Source organism: Hippopotamus amphibius, chromosome 2, assembly GCF_030028045.1.
Source record: "Hippopotamus amphibius kiboko isolate mHipAmp2 chromosome 2, mHipAmp2.hap2, whole genome shotgun sequence".
Classification (NCBI taxonomy): Eukaryota; Metazoa; Chordata; class Mammalia; order Artiodactyla; family Hippopotamidae; genus Hippopotamus; species Hippopotamus amphibius.
The window spans coordinates 184,074,739-184,092,733 of NC_080187.1; the positions used below are offsets into that span (position 1 = coordinate 184,074,739).

General features: G+C 44.9%; 1 protein-coding gene across 1 annotated transcript; it reads left to right on the forward strand.

The window, feature by feature from the left end:
* Nucleotides 1–2,157: 2,157 nt before the first annotated feature.
* On the forward strand, nucleotides 2,158–11,044 carry KNSTRN (kinetochore localized astrin (SPAG5) binding protein). The gene is made up of 9 exons (XM_057722316.1): nucleotides 2,158–2,366; nucleotides 2,534–2,628; nucleotides 5,437–5,566; nucleotides 6,448–6,495; nucleotides 7,342–7,447; nucleotides 7,615–7,708; nucleotides 8,709–8,764; nucleotides 9,537–9,611; nucleotides 10,336–11,044. Exons 1-9 carry the CDS (start codon nucleotides 2,158–2,160, stop codon nucleotides 10,465–10,467), a joined length of 945 nt encoding a protein of 314 aa, XP_057578299.1. The 3' UTR covers nucleotides 10,468–11,044.
* Nucleotides 11,045–17,995: the final 6,951 nt, after the last annotated feature.

Below are 17,995 nucleotides of genomic sequence, written 5' to 3' on the forward strand. Positions count from 1 at the left end.
TTTGTTTGTTTATTGGCTGTGTTGGGTCTCTGTTGCTGCTTATGGGCTTTCTCTAGTTGTTGAGAGCAGGGTCGACTCTTCTTTGGGTACTCAGGCTTCTCATTGCTGTGGCTTCCCTTGTTGCAGAGCACGGGCTCTAGGCTCATGGGCTTCAGTAGTTGCGGCATGTGGGCTCAATAGTTGTGGCTCGAGGGCTCTAGAGTGCAGGCTCAGTACTTGTGGTGCACGGGCTTAGCTGCTCCAAGGCATGTGGGATCTTCCCAGACTAGGGCTTGAACCCATGTCCCCTGCATTGGCAGGAGGATTGTTAAGAACTGTGCCACCAGGGAAGCCCCTCAGTTATTTTCAATAGTTTATCACTCCCTTCTTTAGCAGTTTATCGCTTCCTCCTCCCTAGCTTCCAGGACACCACCCTTTCTTTGTTTTCTTCTCACCTCTCTGGCACCTCTTTATCAGATTTCTTGGCTGGCACCTTCTTATCATTGCAACTTCTAAGTATTGCCATCCTTGTCCTTGGTCCTAAGGCTCTCTGTACACTTCTTCCCTTGGTGATCTCATCTAATATCACAGCTTTAAATACATGACTCCCAAGAGTATGTCTCCAGCCCAGACACTCCTCTGGGCTCAAAGTTTGTATTTCCAACTACCTACTTGACAGCTCCACTTGAATGTCTCAAAGGCATTTCAGGTGTGCCATGTTCAAAACTGAACTCTCAGTCTCTCCCAAAACAAAATAATGACTCTATCCACACAATTATTTAAGCCTGGGAGTCATCCTTGAGATCTCCCTCGCTCTTACCCTCCTTCCCCCACATCCAATATAGCACTGAGGCCTGAGATTCTGCCTCCGAAAGCTGTCTGAAATGTGTCTGCCTCTCTCCATCTCCAGTACTGCCACCCCATCCTGGCCAAGCCCCCATCATCTCTCACTTGAATGATTAGAGTAGCCTCCCAACTGTCTCTCTAATTCTGCTCTTGCTCCCTTTCCATCCATTCTCCATGGAGTAGTCAGAGTGAAGTTTTTAAAATATAAATTGAGGAATTCCCTGGTGGCCCAGTGGTTAGGACTTGGCATTTCCCCCTGTCAGTGTCTTGGGTTTGATCCCTGGTTGGGGAACTAATAATATTCCACAAGCCGCACGCAGCATGGCATATATATATGATACTCTCCTGCTCTAATACTTCAATGGCTTCTAATTACTCTTAAGAAAAAAAAATCTCTTTACGCTTGGACTACAAAGCTCTTTACCTTTGGCCTACAAAGACTGCCATTTGACTTATCTCTCCAGCTTTATCAGCACCATTCTCCTCCCATCTTTTAGTCCCCCTAGGAAAAGCCCATTCCTACCTTGGGATTTTGCATTTCTCCCCTCTTCCCCATTGTTCTTCTGATTAACTCCTACTCATCCTTTGTTAGTCAAACATCACTTAAGATGTCTTTTCTGACTTTGCAATTTAAACTAGGTTTCCCTGCTTTTCTCTCACAGCACTTTGTACTTTTCCCTCATAGTTTCACTATAGTTGATAAATACAGATCTATTTGGTTTCTTCCAGCTTAATTGAGATATAATTGACAAGTTTATGTGATTATTTGTTTGTTGTTTCCTGGATTTTACAATCCAGGAGGGCAGAGCCTAGTGTTGATAGTTGCTACCCTCATCCCATCCGCCCACTTAGAATTGTGGTCTGGCACATAGCAGGTGCTCAATAAATATTTGTTGAGTGAAATGAATTAATGCACTAGTGTTTGAGAACTCTGCCCTGTTCGCTAGGAGTAGCTTTGAATCTCGGCTTAAATTCTGGATAAGTGTTATTAAAGTTAGGACTGATGGTAGGTGTCTCAGATATTTCAGCTCACAAACCTCGCCTGCCACTCTCCACCCTGTAACGTGTAGTTTTCAGCCCATCCCTCTCTGTGGGCCTGGCTATCGGGCATCATGCATCATCCCTAAGAATCACAGACCAAATAAAGAGAAGGATTGTGACATGGACTCTAAACGTGACCGCGTTTGCGTCCCAGGGCCGGAATAAGACGCGGATAGCTCACAGCTTCATTTAGGCCGGCAAAGTGCACCACCCCCCTCCGCCGCCCAGACTTGGGGGCTGCCACACCCATCGCCAGGAAGCTCACGCTTCCGCTCGGATCTTCCGTACAGCATGGCAGCCCCCGAAGGCGTCGCCCACGGCAGCGCCTGCCGTACAACATGGCCGCCTACGGAGAGCGCACCGCCCCCTCTCCCGCCCGGCGACCGGAAGTTTCCATTTGAAACCCAGGCGGCGGAGCTGGTCTGCGGTACGGCAGTTATTGCCGAGCATCTTTTGAACCAGAGCGAGGAGGCCTGCGGGCAGGAGCAGCAGGCGCCTGGGTTCGGCTCTCCCGGGGCCGGGAGACTGGGCTGGATGTGGGAGGCCGATGGGCTGGGCTGGGAGCGGAGGATTTTCTCTCTCCCAAGTCGCGCTCTCCTGGGGCCCTCCGCATGTTCGGGCCCCCTGGCCCAGCCTGGGTAACTAACATTCACCTTGTACTTTCCAGGCCTCAGCCGTGCCGCCTCGTTACGATGACCAGCGTGGTTAAGACAGTGTACACCCTGCAGCCCCCCTCTGTGCTGAGCAGCGGCGTGCCCGCAGGTGGGTGTCCATGCCGCCCCTGTCCCCGGGCACTGCTTACTGGCCCGGGGTTGATCAGGCCAGGAGTATGGGGGATCAAATCGGTGGCTGGGAGTCGGGGGGGCGGGGCGCCGGCAAAGGAGGGCATTCTATCGGCTCTGAGAGCCGGCTGACTCCCCTGTAGGCGGGCTGTCTAGGCTTTTGATGGGAGTTAGGGGAAGGGCCATATGGTGGGAATTGACTTGCCCCGCACCCCTGCTCTCCCTGCCCGAACTCTGCTGCATTCACCAATTAGATTTAAGTTGCTGATTATTCTACAATATTATTCCCATTAATCTAGGAATCCCTTTTTAAACATTTACCTGTTTTATTTCCAGGTTTGAGCTATCTGGAGGATGTAGGTTTGTTGTCAGCGGGGAGAGAAGAGATTTATTTGAAAAGCGAGATACTTAGGGAGAAGCACCTAGTGTGTCTGGTTCACGCTTGTAACTGCACAGTGTCTCGTATATAGTACATTCTCAGTAAACATTAGTTGAGTGAAGTGAGAGAGAAGGGTCAGGCCTAACTAATATTCTAGAAGCTTGGGAGAAGAGACATGATTAAAAGCAATATTTGGGATTTCCCTGGCAGTTCATTGGTTAGGTGTCCACACTTTCAACTGCTGAGGGCCTGGGTTCGATCCCTAGTCAGGGAATTAAGATCCCATAAGCCGCCCTGCCTGGCCAAAAACTAAAAAATTAAATAAGTAAGCAAGTAAATAAATAAATAAATAAATAAGCAAGCAATATTTGATTGCTTTGCCATATTACTTTGTGTTACTCAGCTTGTGGTTGAAAGTCATCTCCTAAAGTCTGCAGTTGTCAAGCTGCCTAATCTAGAGATTATAGCACAGAATAGGCTTCAAACATCAGAACCTGTGGTGGGAAATTTTGAAGCAGCTAGTTAAGATCCCTTCCCAGGTGACTCCATGTGTTGGTTGATGAGCAGTAGCAGGATTGATCTATGAAGTAAATAGGCTTTTCTCCAAAGGCTTTAAAGCGTTCTGTTTGTCTTATGTTGCTTCAGAACACCTGAATGGCAATCCTGGCATCAGCAGGGCCTAGGAGTTGATGAAAGAACTAGAACTGGTCTTATGCTGCCTTTCCCTTAGCAGCGTCTCTTGTTCAGTGGGAAGTGACTGGCATTTCCCAGCCAAGTTGGAAGTTTTCATCTCCTTGCTTCTTTTCCTGTCGCAGCTTTATGATCATATGTAACCTCAAAGGTTGAACATTTTTAGGCTGCCTCTCAGGTTTTTAGATTTTAGGCATGGGTTGGTTGTTTTTTAGTTTTCTGAATAGGTAACATACATATAAAAAATATCCAAAGTGGGGAAACGATATACAGTGAGAAACAAGTCTTCCCTTCCTTGACACCAGCCATCCAGTTCCCTCCTTAGCATCTCTCATTTTAAGGAGACAGTCTTTGTTAAATCCTGCTAAATATTTCCGATGATGCAATCCTTAGGATCTAACACTATGAGTTATTGAAACCAATTCCAGTCAATGAAGAGCGTTAATTTTGATCAATTTGGTATTGACATGTTTTTACATGAAATAGACTTCTTATTGTGTATAACTTATTAATACTTGAGAGAGGAGAAGGTAAACTCATTCACTCAAGGTTACCTTTTACTTCCAACAGAGACCTCAGAAAGAACCCTTTTAATACTTGTTTTGTGGGTAGGAGTGAAAAATAGGATGTAAATGCCCATTTGGTATACTATAAATGAAATAATTTGTTAGCCTGAGAAATCATATGTATTCCAAACTGTTGTGCAGCTAGAGTCATCAAAATAAATCTCTATCAAACACAAAGTTTCTTAATCCCTGTGATCCAGTGCTTTGTACCTCATTTCTTCAACTTGAATTAATTGTCACGGCTCTTAATTTAGGTCAAGCTAAAAGGAGCCACTTTACAATGAACAAAGTGAAGTTAGTATAAACTAGAAGAATCCTGTGCATGTGTTAGGGATGCATGCTTAACTCCAGAACCAGTTACCTGAATTTGCTATGGAATGTAAGTGGTAGACGTGTGTAGTGGAGGGCTAGCATAAGGGCTAGGGGGAAATGCTCTCCTGTGGGGAAGAAGAGTGTCATGTCAGGGCCATTTCTCTGGTTATCTGGCAATAGCCTAGCAGGATCAGAACAGAATGCCAAACAGGGAACCTAATGAACCTCTAAACCTAACAGTGGATAAACAAATGATAAGGGCTGGTGGTAAAGGCACTCAGCATGGAAGAGCGGAAGAAGCTAGTTTAGAGATGGTCTGGGAAACAACCCATGACACTGTGATGTGTTCCATTTATTCAATAAGCAGGTTTTGAACCTCTGATAATATGCCAGATACTCTCCTAGATGCTGAGGCACAGAGGCGTCTCTTAGAGTCCTAGTTAGGGAGCCACTCTGGTCAAAGCAACTAAGCAACAGCTGAAACGCGAAGCAGCTTGCGTGTAGTCTCAGGAGAGCAGGCGAGTGCTTAGGAGGTGAACAAGGTGGCTCCCTTCCACTGCGGTGTGAGGAAGGGCTCAGCCGTGTTTTGCCTTGCTGACGGCCACACTGCCTCTCATCCTCTTTGCTTGTATGAATCTCCACTTTCACATCTATACCCTTTGGACATTCAGTTTGCTGTATCATCAAGCTTTTAGCTACCCTCAAACACACTGCACTGTCACATTTAAAGAATTTTGGTTTCTATTCCCAATTGGTCTAGAGGTCTTATTCTCCTGAATTTGTAGCGTTGCTCTGTTGCGTCATGATGCATGAGGTTTTACCCTCTTGTTTTCCTTTGCAGACCCGCAAACTCGAGCCACTTCTAAGAGCCTATTACCTGTGAAGTCCAAAGAAGTTGATGTTTTCAGACCTCATTCGGGAGGTTCCGAGAATGATGTTACCAGAGTCATCAAACCGAGACGCGAGAACGGGTAAGAGTTAGAGCCTTGGTGTCCACTCAGAACGTCTTGCTAGGAATTGCGCAGTACCAAGAATTGGGACTTTTGAGAGGACAAGGTACCTGAAGGATTGGCCTGTGGTCAGTGGCCCGGAGCAGTACAGCGGTACTGAGCTGTTTGTCAGAACCTTCTGTGTTGATCAGCCCAGAAGAGGCACAGCCGGGGTTATGATAAGAGAGAGTCTTTCCTCTTGCAGCATTTGCTGTGGGTGTGCAAATAACAGCACTGCAGTCAAACACCAGCCGTAAGTGGGAGTCCTGGCGGGTGGGGGCGCGTTGTCAGCCTGGGTTGCTGGCCTGAGCACGGCCCAGCCCCGCGCAGTGTGCGTGCGTGTCCGCACGCCCGGCGCTCAGCTCCCACGTGAGTGAGGGTGACGTCAGGTAGCCACGCTATTTTGAGCAGAAGCAGGTGTGTCAGATTGTCGAGGCGGTCAGGAGGGGAGCCTGCTCCCCGTTCATAAGCCTTTTTCAGTAGTCTGGCCTGACGTAGAAGTGCGTGGGCCCTCAGAGCTCCCCAGGCCTGTGCTGTCTGGGACTTCCCTGGCGGTCCAGGGGCTCAGACTCCGTGCTTCCTCTTGACGGGGCACGGGGTTCGATGCCCGGTTGGGAACTGGATCCCACATGGCGTGGCATGGCCAAAAAAAAATACACAGAAACAACAACAATAAAATGATGTGACAACAGTAATGTGATTCTCTGATTTCTTTGTTATTATTGTTTTAACTGAGGTATAGCTGACATACAACATTGTATTAGTTTCAGGTGTACAACATAATGATTTGATATTTGTATATATTGCAAAATGATCACCACACTGAGTCTAGTTAACATCCTGATTTGTTTTTGCTTTTCTAGGCAGGTGAAAGCTACAGACACTGCCACCAGGAGGAACATCAGGAAGAGGTGAGTGTCAGGATAGATGAAACCTGGCCACCGTTTTAGGGTAGTGGAGCTCCATCCTGATTGTATGTTGGAATCACTCACAGGACTTGTTTTACTGTGTTGGAGTCTGGTGCTGCCCCAGAAATCTAAATGGAATTTTCAGGGGTAAGGCACAGCCAGGTTTGAGAACCACTGTCAGGGCAGGAATCAGTCATGCTACCATCTTGAGTACCAGGCAAGAGTTTGGGTGCTCCATGCCAGGACCACCGCTCAGACCAAGCTGTGGCCCATCAACAGACGCGGGAAGCCCTCAGGATGGGAGGGGCTGCATGTGGTTAGTGATTTGGAGATGAGTGTTTTGCTGCTGCCGCTGTCTCAGGTGGTAGTGGTGGTGATGAAATCCTGGAGGAGGATCCATCTCTCTCCATTTGAGGCTTGCTCGAACGTTTTGCAGTCCTGAAGACAGAAATAATATAAGCCAGAAAGTTTGTAGAAATAGGTTTTAATTCCACATCTATTATTTGGGCATGACTTAAAAGTTCTGAAGACAAAATTCTATCAAGAAGGACTCAGAACTTTGAAAAGACTTAATATTGATGATGATAATGGCTATCCCTTATTAAAAGTTTACTATGTGTCAGTAGCTGTACTAAGAATTGTACATGTATTCTCTCATCCCTCATGATAATAATATTACGAGATGTGTGTGTTAATTCTAGAAATGAGGAAGCAGCCTCAGAGAGGTTACACAACTCCCTGAAGGTCATTTACCACCATGTGGTGATGCCAGGATTCGAACCAACCCAACTCCATAGCCCATACTCTTAACGCCTCCACCTCTTCATCTAAGTACAATTATCATTACAGCTACAAGCCATTGAGTAAACAGAAATCAGAGGAAGAACTCAAGGATAAGAACCAGCTCTTAGAGGCTGTCAACAAGCAGTTGCACCAGAAATTGATTGAAACTCAGGTAAGCGACCCACCAGACCTGCCATCAGCTGCACTGGGTGATGCGTGTGGAATCCTGAGGGAGCACGCCAGGTGCCTGAGGGCAGAAGGAGAAGGTGCCAGGCTTGTGCTGTGGCTGCCCCCTGAGGAATGGGACAGGCCTCACCTATCTGCCTGGCACCCCCACAGGGAGAGCTGAAGGACCTGACGCAAAAAGTGGAGCTGCTAGAGAAGTTTCAGGACAACTGTTTGGCAATTTTGGAGAGCAAGGGCCTCAACCCAGGTAAGAGATGGCACCCAGCTGCCTTCAGAGGAGTCAGTGCATGTGTCCCTTCCTGGGTGATTCTGGACTGCACGTCAGGAGTCTGGCATGGCGTCAGCTGACCCAGTCAGTGCAGGGGTTGCCTAGCAAAGATCTGGGGAAGCTCCTCTCTGTTTTCTTGCGATGTCGACTTTGCCCAACAGAGTTTCAGATTGTTGTGGAGAGAGGATTATCTCTTTCTTATCTGAACGCTTTATGCCATGCGTTCGGTGCTGACAGGTATGATCTTGCAAATAGATCAGAAATATTTTCTTTCTTTCAAGGGATATAGCATACAGGTAACCTTCACAGGTGGAGAGAGAGAGATGATACTGTTGAAAGGGCTCCTAAAGCTGGCTAATCACCAGAATCATGGTGGTTAAAATGTGATTTCTGTTCTGACCCTGTTGCTAGAGGTCAGAGTCTGTAACAGAGAGGAAGCGGAAGAAGGATTACCCAAAGATTTTAAGAGAGCCTGAGGATGCCCAGGGAAGGGGCCCAGGCTTCTTTGAGTTAAGGAGTTGACGTCGAATGCTGCCACTAACCTGTGCATTTTAGGGTGTATTCTTTATAGCCACCATACATGTTTTTGGATGATTTTAATTTCCGATGTTTATGTACTGTTTTTACCAAAATAATTATTTTTAAGGCCTGAAAAGCTTTTAAAAATAGTTTTATGTATTGTAAACAAAACCAAAAAAACACAACCTATACATTTCTTTTGGACAAATTTTTCGCTGAGCTGAGGACAAAGCAGAATGAAGTTTTGGTCATATCCGTACCTAGAGAGGAAGGAGGGATGAAATCCAGCTCTGGAGGCAGGCGTGGGGGACTCTGCCAAGGGGAAAACTCAGGGGAAAGAGTCCGGGACCAGAAGCCTAGAGACGTTTCCCTCACGAATACTCCTGTGGAGGGGTTTTAATTTTCTTTCAAGTTGCAGTTCCGCAGACAAGGCTGACTTTGTTGTTTCCGCTGGTTTTAGGCAGTGAGACCCTGGCGTCACAGCAAGACTCTGCCACGGATCCCGTGGACTCGATGGTGAGGGTGTGGGTGTGAATGGGAGACGGCCCAGTGGGTGTGGGGCCCTGCGGCTCTAAGCAGGGCCCTGCCATATGCTTGGCCAAGCCCACAAAGCAGCTTTTGGTTACGCAGGAGAGCGGAATAGGGTGGTGGGTGTGTACTCACAGTAGCATGTTTTACTTGAAAGATAACTTTGTGCTTACAAATAGGAGTCTAAGTTGAAAATGTACTACTTTAAAACCCATAGTAGGGTGGACCAGTAGAGACGGCTTTCTGGTGTCTCTAATTTTACGCTTTACCAAATTTCTCCCCTTATTCCTTTCCTGAGCATTGTGTCTTACAAAGGTCCAGCCTGAATTAAATGTGCCTTCTCTTTGGTTCCTTCCCTGAAGTAGGAAGGCAGCTGTTTGAGAGTAAAGCCTTTTGAGCTTCTATGATCTCTTCCCCAGGAAGATCAGTTGTCATCTTAGAATCCTAGAATACTAGGTATGGAAGCCATCCTCAGCTCCTCCAGGTGATTTAGTCACCCCTTCAGTGGCTACTGCCTTTCCTTCATATTACCTGTGTGGCACAGAGCACGTGGAGGTGGGGTCCTCTGTCTCTCCTGTGGACTTAGTTCCTCCCAGGCGCCCATGAGAAAGCCTGGCATGTGTGTGGACACTTCATAAATGACTGGGTAGAAGGGGTATTAGCGATCATCTGATTCAGCTCCGATGAAGAGGTTAGTTTATATGAAGAAGGTTTTCACATTTCAATAAAGATTTGTTACAACACTGTGCTTTTCTCTTAGTTGCTGTTAGAAACTTTGCAAGATGAACTGAAGCTTTTTAACGAAACAGCCAAAAAGCAGATGGAGGAGTTACAGGTGAGAGGCAGACATCTCCCCAAAGCAAAATTACCATTTCCTACCACAACAGGTGGATCTGTAGAGGGCGCTCTTATTTATCTGTGCATTCATTTTTAATAAACTATTTTGTAATAATTGTAGATTGCAGAAAAATTGCAAAGATAATAGAGAATTCAACTCTCCTAATATTAACATCTCACATTATCATGCTATATATGTCAAGACTAAGAAACCAGTATTGATACATTACTATTAACTAAATTCCAAGACTTTGATTTCTCCACTTTTTTCAACTAATTTTCTGTTCTAAAGACTCTTAAAAATGTTCACATCTGCAGGGCATGAGGCAGTGTGCAACATGCTAGGTTGCTCCAGGTTGAAAGTTGACACCTGTGTGAAATCCATGCTGTGGAAACTTGATATTTCAAGGAAACCTGTAATAGGAAACCCAGATTCTTTGGTCTGGACTGTTTTGGATTGCTTGGATGAACCATGGGATACTACATGGAATCCTAGAGGATTCTCTTGTTCCAGTTGAGATAACAGATTCTGTAGTAGAGAGACAATTCCCAAAACCAACACAGATAAACAAATCTAAGATAGAAAAGACAATGTCGGTATTCCAGTGGTGGTCCTCAATGAAACAGAAGTGTAATCTTGTGGTTATGGTTTTGTCTTTCCTGAAAGTGAAAGTTTTGTGGTTTTTTTTGTTTTTTGTCTTTTTTAATGCCTTTCCATGCAGGCCTTAAAGGTAAAGTTGAAGGTGAAAGAAGAAGAGAGGGCCCAGTTCCTAGAACAACAGACCTTATGTAACAGTCAAGTAAATGATTTTACAACAGCCCTTGAGGAAGTAGAGCAGCTATTAGAAATGTGATCAAAAGCAGGTGCCACATGGCTCCTTCCTGGGGATAAACTCTCAGAGGAAGCCACTTAGGACATCTGCTTCTTGGCCATGATCTTCTAGGACTCACCATCCCCGGAATGAAAACAGTTTCTGCAATAGGATTAAGGACAGTTTATGCTGGAATGGTGATTCCTCCTTTAAACAAGCGTTCCCAGCCTTCAGATTGGCCGGCTCTCCTGAACCTCACAGTATGTAATTAAGGTCTACAAGAGAGGGAGCCTGAAAGCTTGGATCAACCTCCTAGGCGACAAAGCAGCACAGCATTAGAATCAGGAGACTTAACCAGCCACAGCCAGAGAAGCCAGAAGGTGACATTCAGACGTGCAGGAAGAAACAGTGGAGCACAGGTGCTCCATGGGAGACATCCCTGAGGAGCCGTGTGGTCCCCTCCTAACTTGGAATACATTCTGTCCCATCCTGGTTGGCTCTGTAACCTCACTGTTAATTTATGAACTGGAAGTTACCTGAAATGGCTTACTAAATGGGGTGAAGGCATAGATTGCAATAACACCTATGAAACAATACACCTTGGAGCTTTTAGTCTAAATCACTTCTGTTTGTTTTTTTTATAAAGTGTTACTTAAATAAAATAAATATTTCTGTAACTATTCAGACTGAAACATTGACAAATGAAAATAGCCTTTTAATCTAAATATGTCCACTGAATACTATTGAACTAATCTAGTTAACAAGTTCAAGACTCCAATCCCAACCAGAATATTTTTCTTCCGTTTAACCCAGAGTATTTTTCTTGCACTCATTAAGTGCTCCGTGGCTAGCGCCCCCTCACCCCCCATCCCTCCGTCTTCCAGGAGCATTAGCTAGTCTTCTGTGGGTGTTTCCTGTTTGTAGCAGTGGGTGCGGGACTCTGTCCGCCGGGTTTGTGTCACTAGCGGCCTGCATTCCCAGGTATGCTCATATCTCTGCTATTGCTTTGCACGGCCCATCCTGGACCTGGGCCCCTGGATCCTTAGTCAACTGAAGCCCACAGCGGGCTGCCCCCACCCCGACCGCCTGCCAAGTTCACCAAAGGCACAGCCATACTTCATTTCTTAGTCAAACTAGGGAGACTTTGGCTTTGGCCGTCTCCCATTTTTTTCTGCACCTCTCCCAGTTTCTTCAGCTCCGCCTACTCTTCAAGCATTGTTAGGGCTGCTCAGAGCCACCCAATGAAGTCAAGTAACGTCCCACCCTAACTTACAGGGCTAGAATTCTTTGCCTTCATGCACATAAAACATTCACACAGTTGGTTATGTCCCAAATATTTTGAGGGGGAAACCCAGTTAAATAATTCTCACCAGTGAAAAGGGCTGAATATTTTCTTGTATCCATTTTCAGGATGTTTATAGTTTAAAAGACTCTTTACCCAAGTGAATTTGTGGTTGGCATTTGTGGTCCCCCCAAAAGTTCTACTTCCTTCTTGGAGGGAGAGGGTGAGAAACTCAGCTGTGAGATCCTCACCTCCTTGCCATGCCTCCCTAGTTAACCCCTAAAAAGAACTATCTCAATTCCTCTATTACTCGTCTTACCCAATGTAGAGACCCTGTTTGCTCGAGGTCTGGCCTCACAAGGGGCCTTTACCTCATGACTCTGCTTTGTACCACCAGCCAGCATTTGTGCACTCTTTCCTTTTCTCATGTTCCCTCTGACCTCTACTGCTCCATCTTCCTTTTGTACGTGTGGAGGTGTTGTGGTGCTTATTCTGATCTGGAATCTGAATAAATTCATGCATTACATGAACTCAATGTGATCTACACCCTCCACTTTGCTAGATGCTGTAGGAAACTGATGTAGCATGACATTCTTTTTTTTGGACTCATTTTATTTATTTATTTATTTATTTATTTATTTTATTTATTTATTGGCTGTGTTGGGTCTTCGTTGCTGCACACGGGCTTTCTCTAGTTGCTGCGAGCGGGGGCTACTCTTCATTGTGGTGCTCAGGCTCCTCATTGTAGTGGCTTCTCTTGTTGTGGAGCACGGGCCCTAGGCATGTGGGCTTCAATAGCTGCAGCACATGGGCTGAGTAGTTGTGGCTCACGAGCTCTAGAGCACAGGCTCCATAGTTGTGGCTCACAGGCTCAGTTGCTCCATGGCATGTGGAATCTTCCCAGGGCAGGGCTCCAACCTGTGTCCCCTGCATTGGCAGGCGGATTCTTTACTACTGCGCCACCTAGGAAGTGCTAGCATGACATTCTTAACCTCAAAGATGCTTACAGTATATGTGGCGAAACATTGCACAGGTGATATACAAGTTGAATAAACAGTAAACTAAATAGTAATACTAAACAGTAAACTATTGCCTTTGTGTGGTATGGTTGTGTGCTATAGCAGTTAACTCTGAGCTAGTTTGGTTGGGGAAGGCTTGATGGAGGAGGTAGACTAGGGGTTGAAATAAGAGTAATATTTAGAGAGGCTAGTTAGAGGGTGGAGAACTTTCCAGGTTGGTGAACACGTGGAGATTTGAGGACAGTAGCGCACGCAGAGCATGGAGGCTTCATGCCCTTTCCCCATGCCTTGCCCCATGCATCTCTTCCATCTAGCTGTTCCTGAGTTATTTCCTTTTATAATAAACCTGATCTAGCAAATGAAGTATTTCTCTAAGTCTGTGAGCCATTCTAGCAAATCAGTCAAACCCCAGGAGGGGATCATTGGAACTTCCAAGGAGAAAATAAAATTATGAGAGACTGAAGGAAAAAAAAAAAAATTGAGGGGATATCCAGATGAGTCTCGAGGAACTGAATAAGAACGCTGATTGGGCTTGTTTAGAAGGTTCAAGATGAAGAGGGGAAGAATTCCCTGGCAGTCCAGTGGTTAGGACTCTGAGCTTCCACTACGCGGGACATGGGTTTAATCCCTGGTCAGGAAACTAAGATCTCACATGCTGCATGGCAAAGCCAAACTATAAAAAAATAAGATGACGGGATTATGTCTGACACTTAACCGAGCACTTGTCATACTCCATATGTGGTGTCTGTGTGTTCCTCCTTCTGTTCATCCCCATATAATGCTTGTTACAGTCGTGCAAGGTAAGCACTATTACCCCTTTTTATAGCTAGAGAAAGGGGCTCAGAAAAACTACATGAGATTAATTCATATAATTAATTAATGAAATTAGTTAACGAAATGAAGTTGATTTGCCCAGGGTCAAAAAACAAGTATTGGAGAAAGATATGAGCCAGGGAATAATGGGAGTGGAAAGTACATGGTGTTGGGGCTTCCCTGGTGGCGCAGGGGTTAAGAATCCACCTGCCAATGCAGGAGACATGGGTTCGATCCCTGGTCTGGGAAGATCCCCACATGTTGCGGAGCAACTAAGCCTGTGTGCCATGACTACTGAAGCCCGCACACCTAGAGCCCGTGCTCCACAACAGGAGGACCCACCACATGCGAAGACCATGCATTGCAGTGAAGAGTAGCCCCCACTCACCACAATTAGAGAAAGCCCGCTCGCAGCAACGAAGACCCAACACAACCAAAAAAATAAATAAATTTAAAAAAAAAGAAAGTACGTGGTGTTACTAGAAGTTTTGAAAAACTTTAAGTGCAAGCTAGGAGCTGTGGATTTTTATCATCGAGGCCAGAGGTTTACAAACTGTCTCAGTTCATGATGCTGCTAGTGTCTCAATATTTTATGACACACCAAAAGAAATACCTACAAGTTCTATTTTTAAGTAGTTAGATCCAAACAATAATCCTAACAACTTAGTAGGTATTTGAAAACATAATACACATAAATGTAAAGAAAATATTTTTATTTTTAAATAAGTACAATTATTTACTAACGGGATCTTGGGCACAGCTTAACTTCTGAAGCCTTGGAATCAAATTGGACACTACCACCTTCCTTCCCTGTTTGATACTGAGAGGAACATAGTGTGATCTAACGTTGAAACAGACCTACTTTGAGCTAGAAGTTCACATGTTGTCTAACATGTCATGTATCATTGTGATTCCCGCAAAAGTTTATCCCATGGCATCCCAGTGAGCCTGCTGTCCAGGGGTGCCTTGGCTCACAGCCTGGGGACCATGATTCTAGACAATAAGGAATCACCGACAGCTTTTGAGCAGATAATCACCATAATGAATGTTTTAGAAAAATGAATCTAGGATTGTGTGAAAGATGGATGGCTTGTGGGATCTTAGTTCCTGAGCCACTCCTTGGGCATGCAGGAGGTCATGGGGCATTACCATAGCACCTTTTCTTTCTTTCAGTTTTATTGAGATATAATTAACATACAGCACTGTATAAGTTTAAGGTTTACAGCATAATGATTTGACTTACATACATCATGAAATGATTATCACAAGTTTATTTTATTTTTTTGGGCGTGCTATGTGGCATGCAGGATCTTAGTTCCCCGACCAGGGATCAAACCTGGGCCCCCAGCACTGGACGTGCAAAGTCCTAACCACTGGACCACCAGGGAATTCCCATTAATTTACTGTTCTTTTTCTAGGTTCTTAAAATAGAAGATTAGATAATTTCATTTCAATTTTTATCTTTTCCAGTATATGCACTGACAATTATAAATTTCCCTCTAAGGGATGGGTAGCTGTACCCCAGGTTTTGCTAGGTCCAATTTTCATTATTTGTCTTTCTGTTTAAAATATGTTCTCATTTCCATTGTGATTTCTTCTTTCATCTGTGGATAATCCAGCTTCCTGTCTCATTACACTACCAAGACAGTTTTTGATAAGGGTGTGAAATAAAATTCACATTTTATGGCAAGACAAGAAAAATTTAAATATAAAAAAATTTCCTCTGCACTTTAGCCTCCTCTCTCCCCTCTACTATGCATTGTATATCTGCATTTTGCATCAACAAAACGTTCCCCATTGGCAGAAATACCTGCTCAACCATAAACACCAACATTCTCCTAGCAGAATGTTGGTATCTCCTGAAATTTCTCCTAGCAGAATGTATCTCCTTAAAAGATAACATTCCTTCTTGATCTTGTAAGGGGATCACAATGACCCATCAGTTTGTACTTGCCAATTTGGATTGTGTAAACTGTCAGTAATACGTCTTCTAATGTAAAGCCCTCTGTCTCAAAAAACTTATGTAACTATGTTTTAACTTCTAACAGGCAGAATAGTTATTGGAACCCAAACTTGAGTCCTCAAATTTGGCTCAAATAAAATTTTCCATTTGCTTCATAGATTGACTATTGATTAATTTTTTGTTAACATATGCTTGGCGTAGTCATCAGGATACTGGAGACACCCACCAGAGGACACCTGGAAGATGCCTCACACAGGCACTCGGTACCAACATGGGTGCTTTGAGCCTCACTGGCTTCTGGGCATCTCTCAGGTGTTCTGGTGAGCTCTCATGATATCCAGATCTCATTGTTTTGGTGATGATCTTGAAAATTTTATTTCAGCTGGTTTTTACTTGTCTTAAGAGGCATCCATGCATTTCCTAGGCAAGGTTCTAGGGGGATCTTGGAGAGGAAGTCCAGGGAAAACGGGTGGCTGGTTTTTGTTAAGTTTGGCTTAAATTAAGGGGAAAAAAGGGGTAAATTTATATATGGTTGGAACAAAACTTTTTGTTAGTGAAATGAGAGACTGAGTTATTTGGCTCTGAAGAATAAAGGGACTTGCTCCTTCCGGCCACAAGGCATCCTCAGGTGACTGAGGACCTCACAGAAGTGTCTGAGGATCAATCCTCACTGTGTGCAGCAGTCCTACAAGGGAGCCCCACTATGACCATTAAGTAAATACTGCTCATCTGGAGGGTGCAACAGAGGCTGAGAACTTAGCACTCCCAGCACCCAGGAGAGTTTTAGACTGTCACAGGGAGAAGCTGAGACACAGAATAGAGTCAGATCGACTCAAGGGTCACTCCTCGGGGAGCTAGATTCAGAAGCAGCACACCAGTCCACCACACTGTCCTCAGAAAATTGTTCAGATCATATCTCATGCCTGAAGCAGACTGCAAATTAATAATGGGACATTGTGCCTCAAGGGCCAATCAGCTCCTGGATGAACAGCCACCTATGGGAACCCCAGCTGGATTTATGTATAACACTATGAAACTGACACTCGCAAGCATTTAACTTAATGGGAAGTTCTGACCAAAAATCATTTGTCCCTGAGATGGCTCAAATGGGGCACTTTCGATTTACTTCAGTTGGTTTATTGGCACACTAAACTAGAAAAAGCCGGCTTAAGATCAAACAGCTGGAATGGAAACATTTTAATTGGTATCTGGAAGCCTCAGAACAAGGGAGTGATAGAATGGCTTCATTGCAAGAGACAAATCAGAAATTATCAGAACTGGTAACTAGATTAGAAAAGACCTTAGAAGTCATCACTGCTTCTCTTCCTTTCTCTCCTCTTTCTTTGGCTCCTTCGTAACCTCTTCTTTCTGAGCTCCCCTAGCCTGACCTCTCTGCTCTTCCATCTCTAATCTCAAAGGAAGAACTTGTCGAGTCTAAGGGAAAGGATAAAGGCGACCCTAAGGTAATAGCCACCCCTTTACAGAGAAATCTACAGGTAGAGGGGAGCCTACTCTTACCTATACACCCTTGGACTAGGACAGAAATTAAGGCCTTAACTAAGGAATTTCCAGATCATTCACAGGATCCCTTGGACTTTACTAAACAATTTCATCTTATAGTAAGAACTTATGAGCCTAGATATTCAAACTTGCCCCAGCTTATACATTTACTAGTCCCTGAAAGTAAAGGAATGGCTCCAAGAGACAAATTGGAAGGTGCCTATGGAAGATTTCTGCAAACGTGAGACTGCAGATCGTCAGAAATGTAGAGAACTTGCCCACAATCTATATCAGGTTGTTCCAAAAATCTTCTTCACCTGGGGCCGGGGGTTGGCCGGGGGCGGGGGTGGGGGTGGTTCCTGCGCGGGTGTACCCTTGATATGAAAGGCAGTGAGCTGAAGAAGAAAGCATTTTGGTCTGGACAAGTTGACAGAGCCTGGCTTTTGTCTTAGCTGTGTTTCAGATCTTGGACTAATGGGGCGCTGTAAGAAGGAACAAAAAGTGTTCTCATTAAATATGTAATCTCCTTTATCCCTCCTTGCAATGGGTGGTATTGTTTTCATTGAAAGATGATGAAAGGCAATTCCCTGGAGGTGCAGTGGTTAGGACTGTGTTGTCTCTGCTGAGGGCATCGGTTCAATCCCTGGAGGTGTGGACAAGGGGAAAAAAAAAAGATGATGAAATAGAGTCTGAAAAGATCCAAAGTTGCCCAAAGTTCCACATCTAAATAGCAGGACTGCAATGCTGTCCCTGGACTAAGGGCGCTAAACTAACTGAGATGAATTGTGCAAGGGTATTGACTGCCCCACAGAGGAGGAAATTAGCAAAGTGAGGAAAGGGATAGAAGCTGAATTCTATCAGCCCTCCTCTTTCCCTTCATATACATTCTTCCTTTCCTGTCTCCCTGAAATGGAGCAGGACTCTGTGAGGCCCTCCAGGGTACCAGTCCTTTTGTGTCCCCATTTCTTGTTTGTAGGAAAGAGGCTTCAGCTT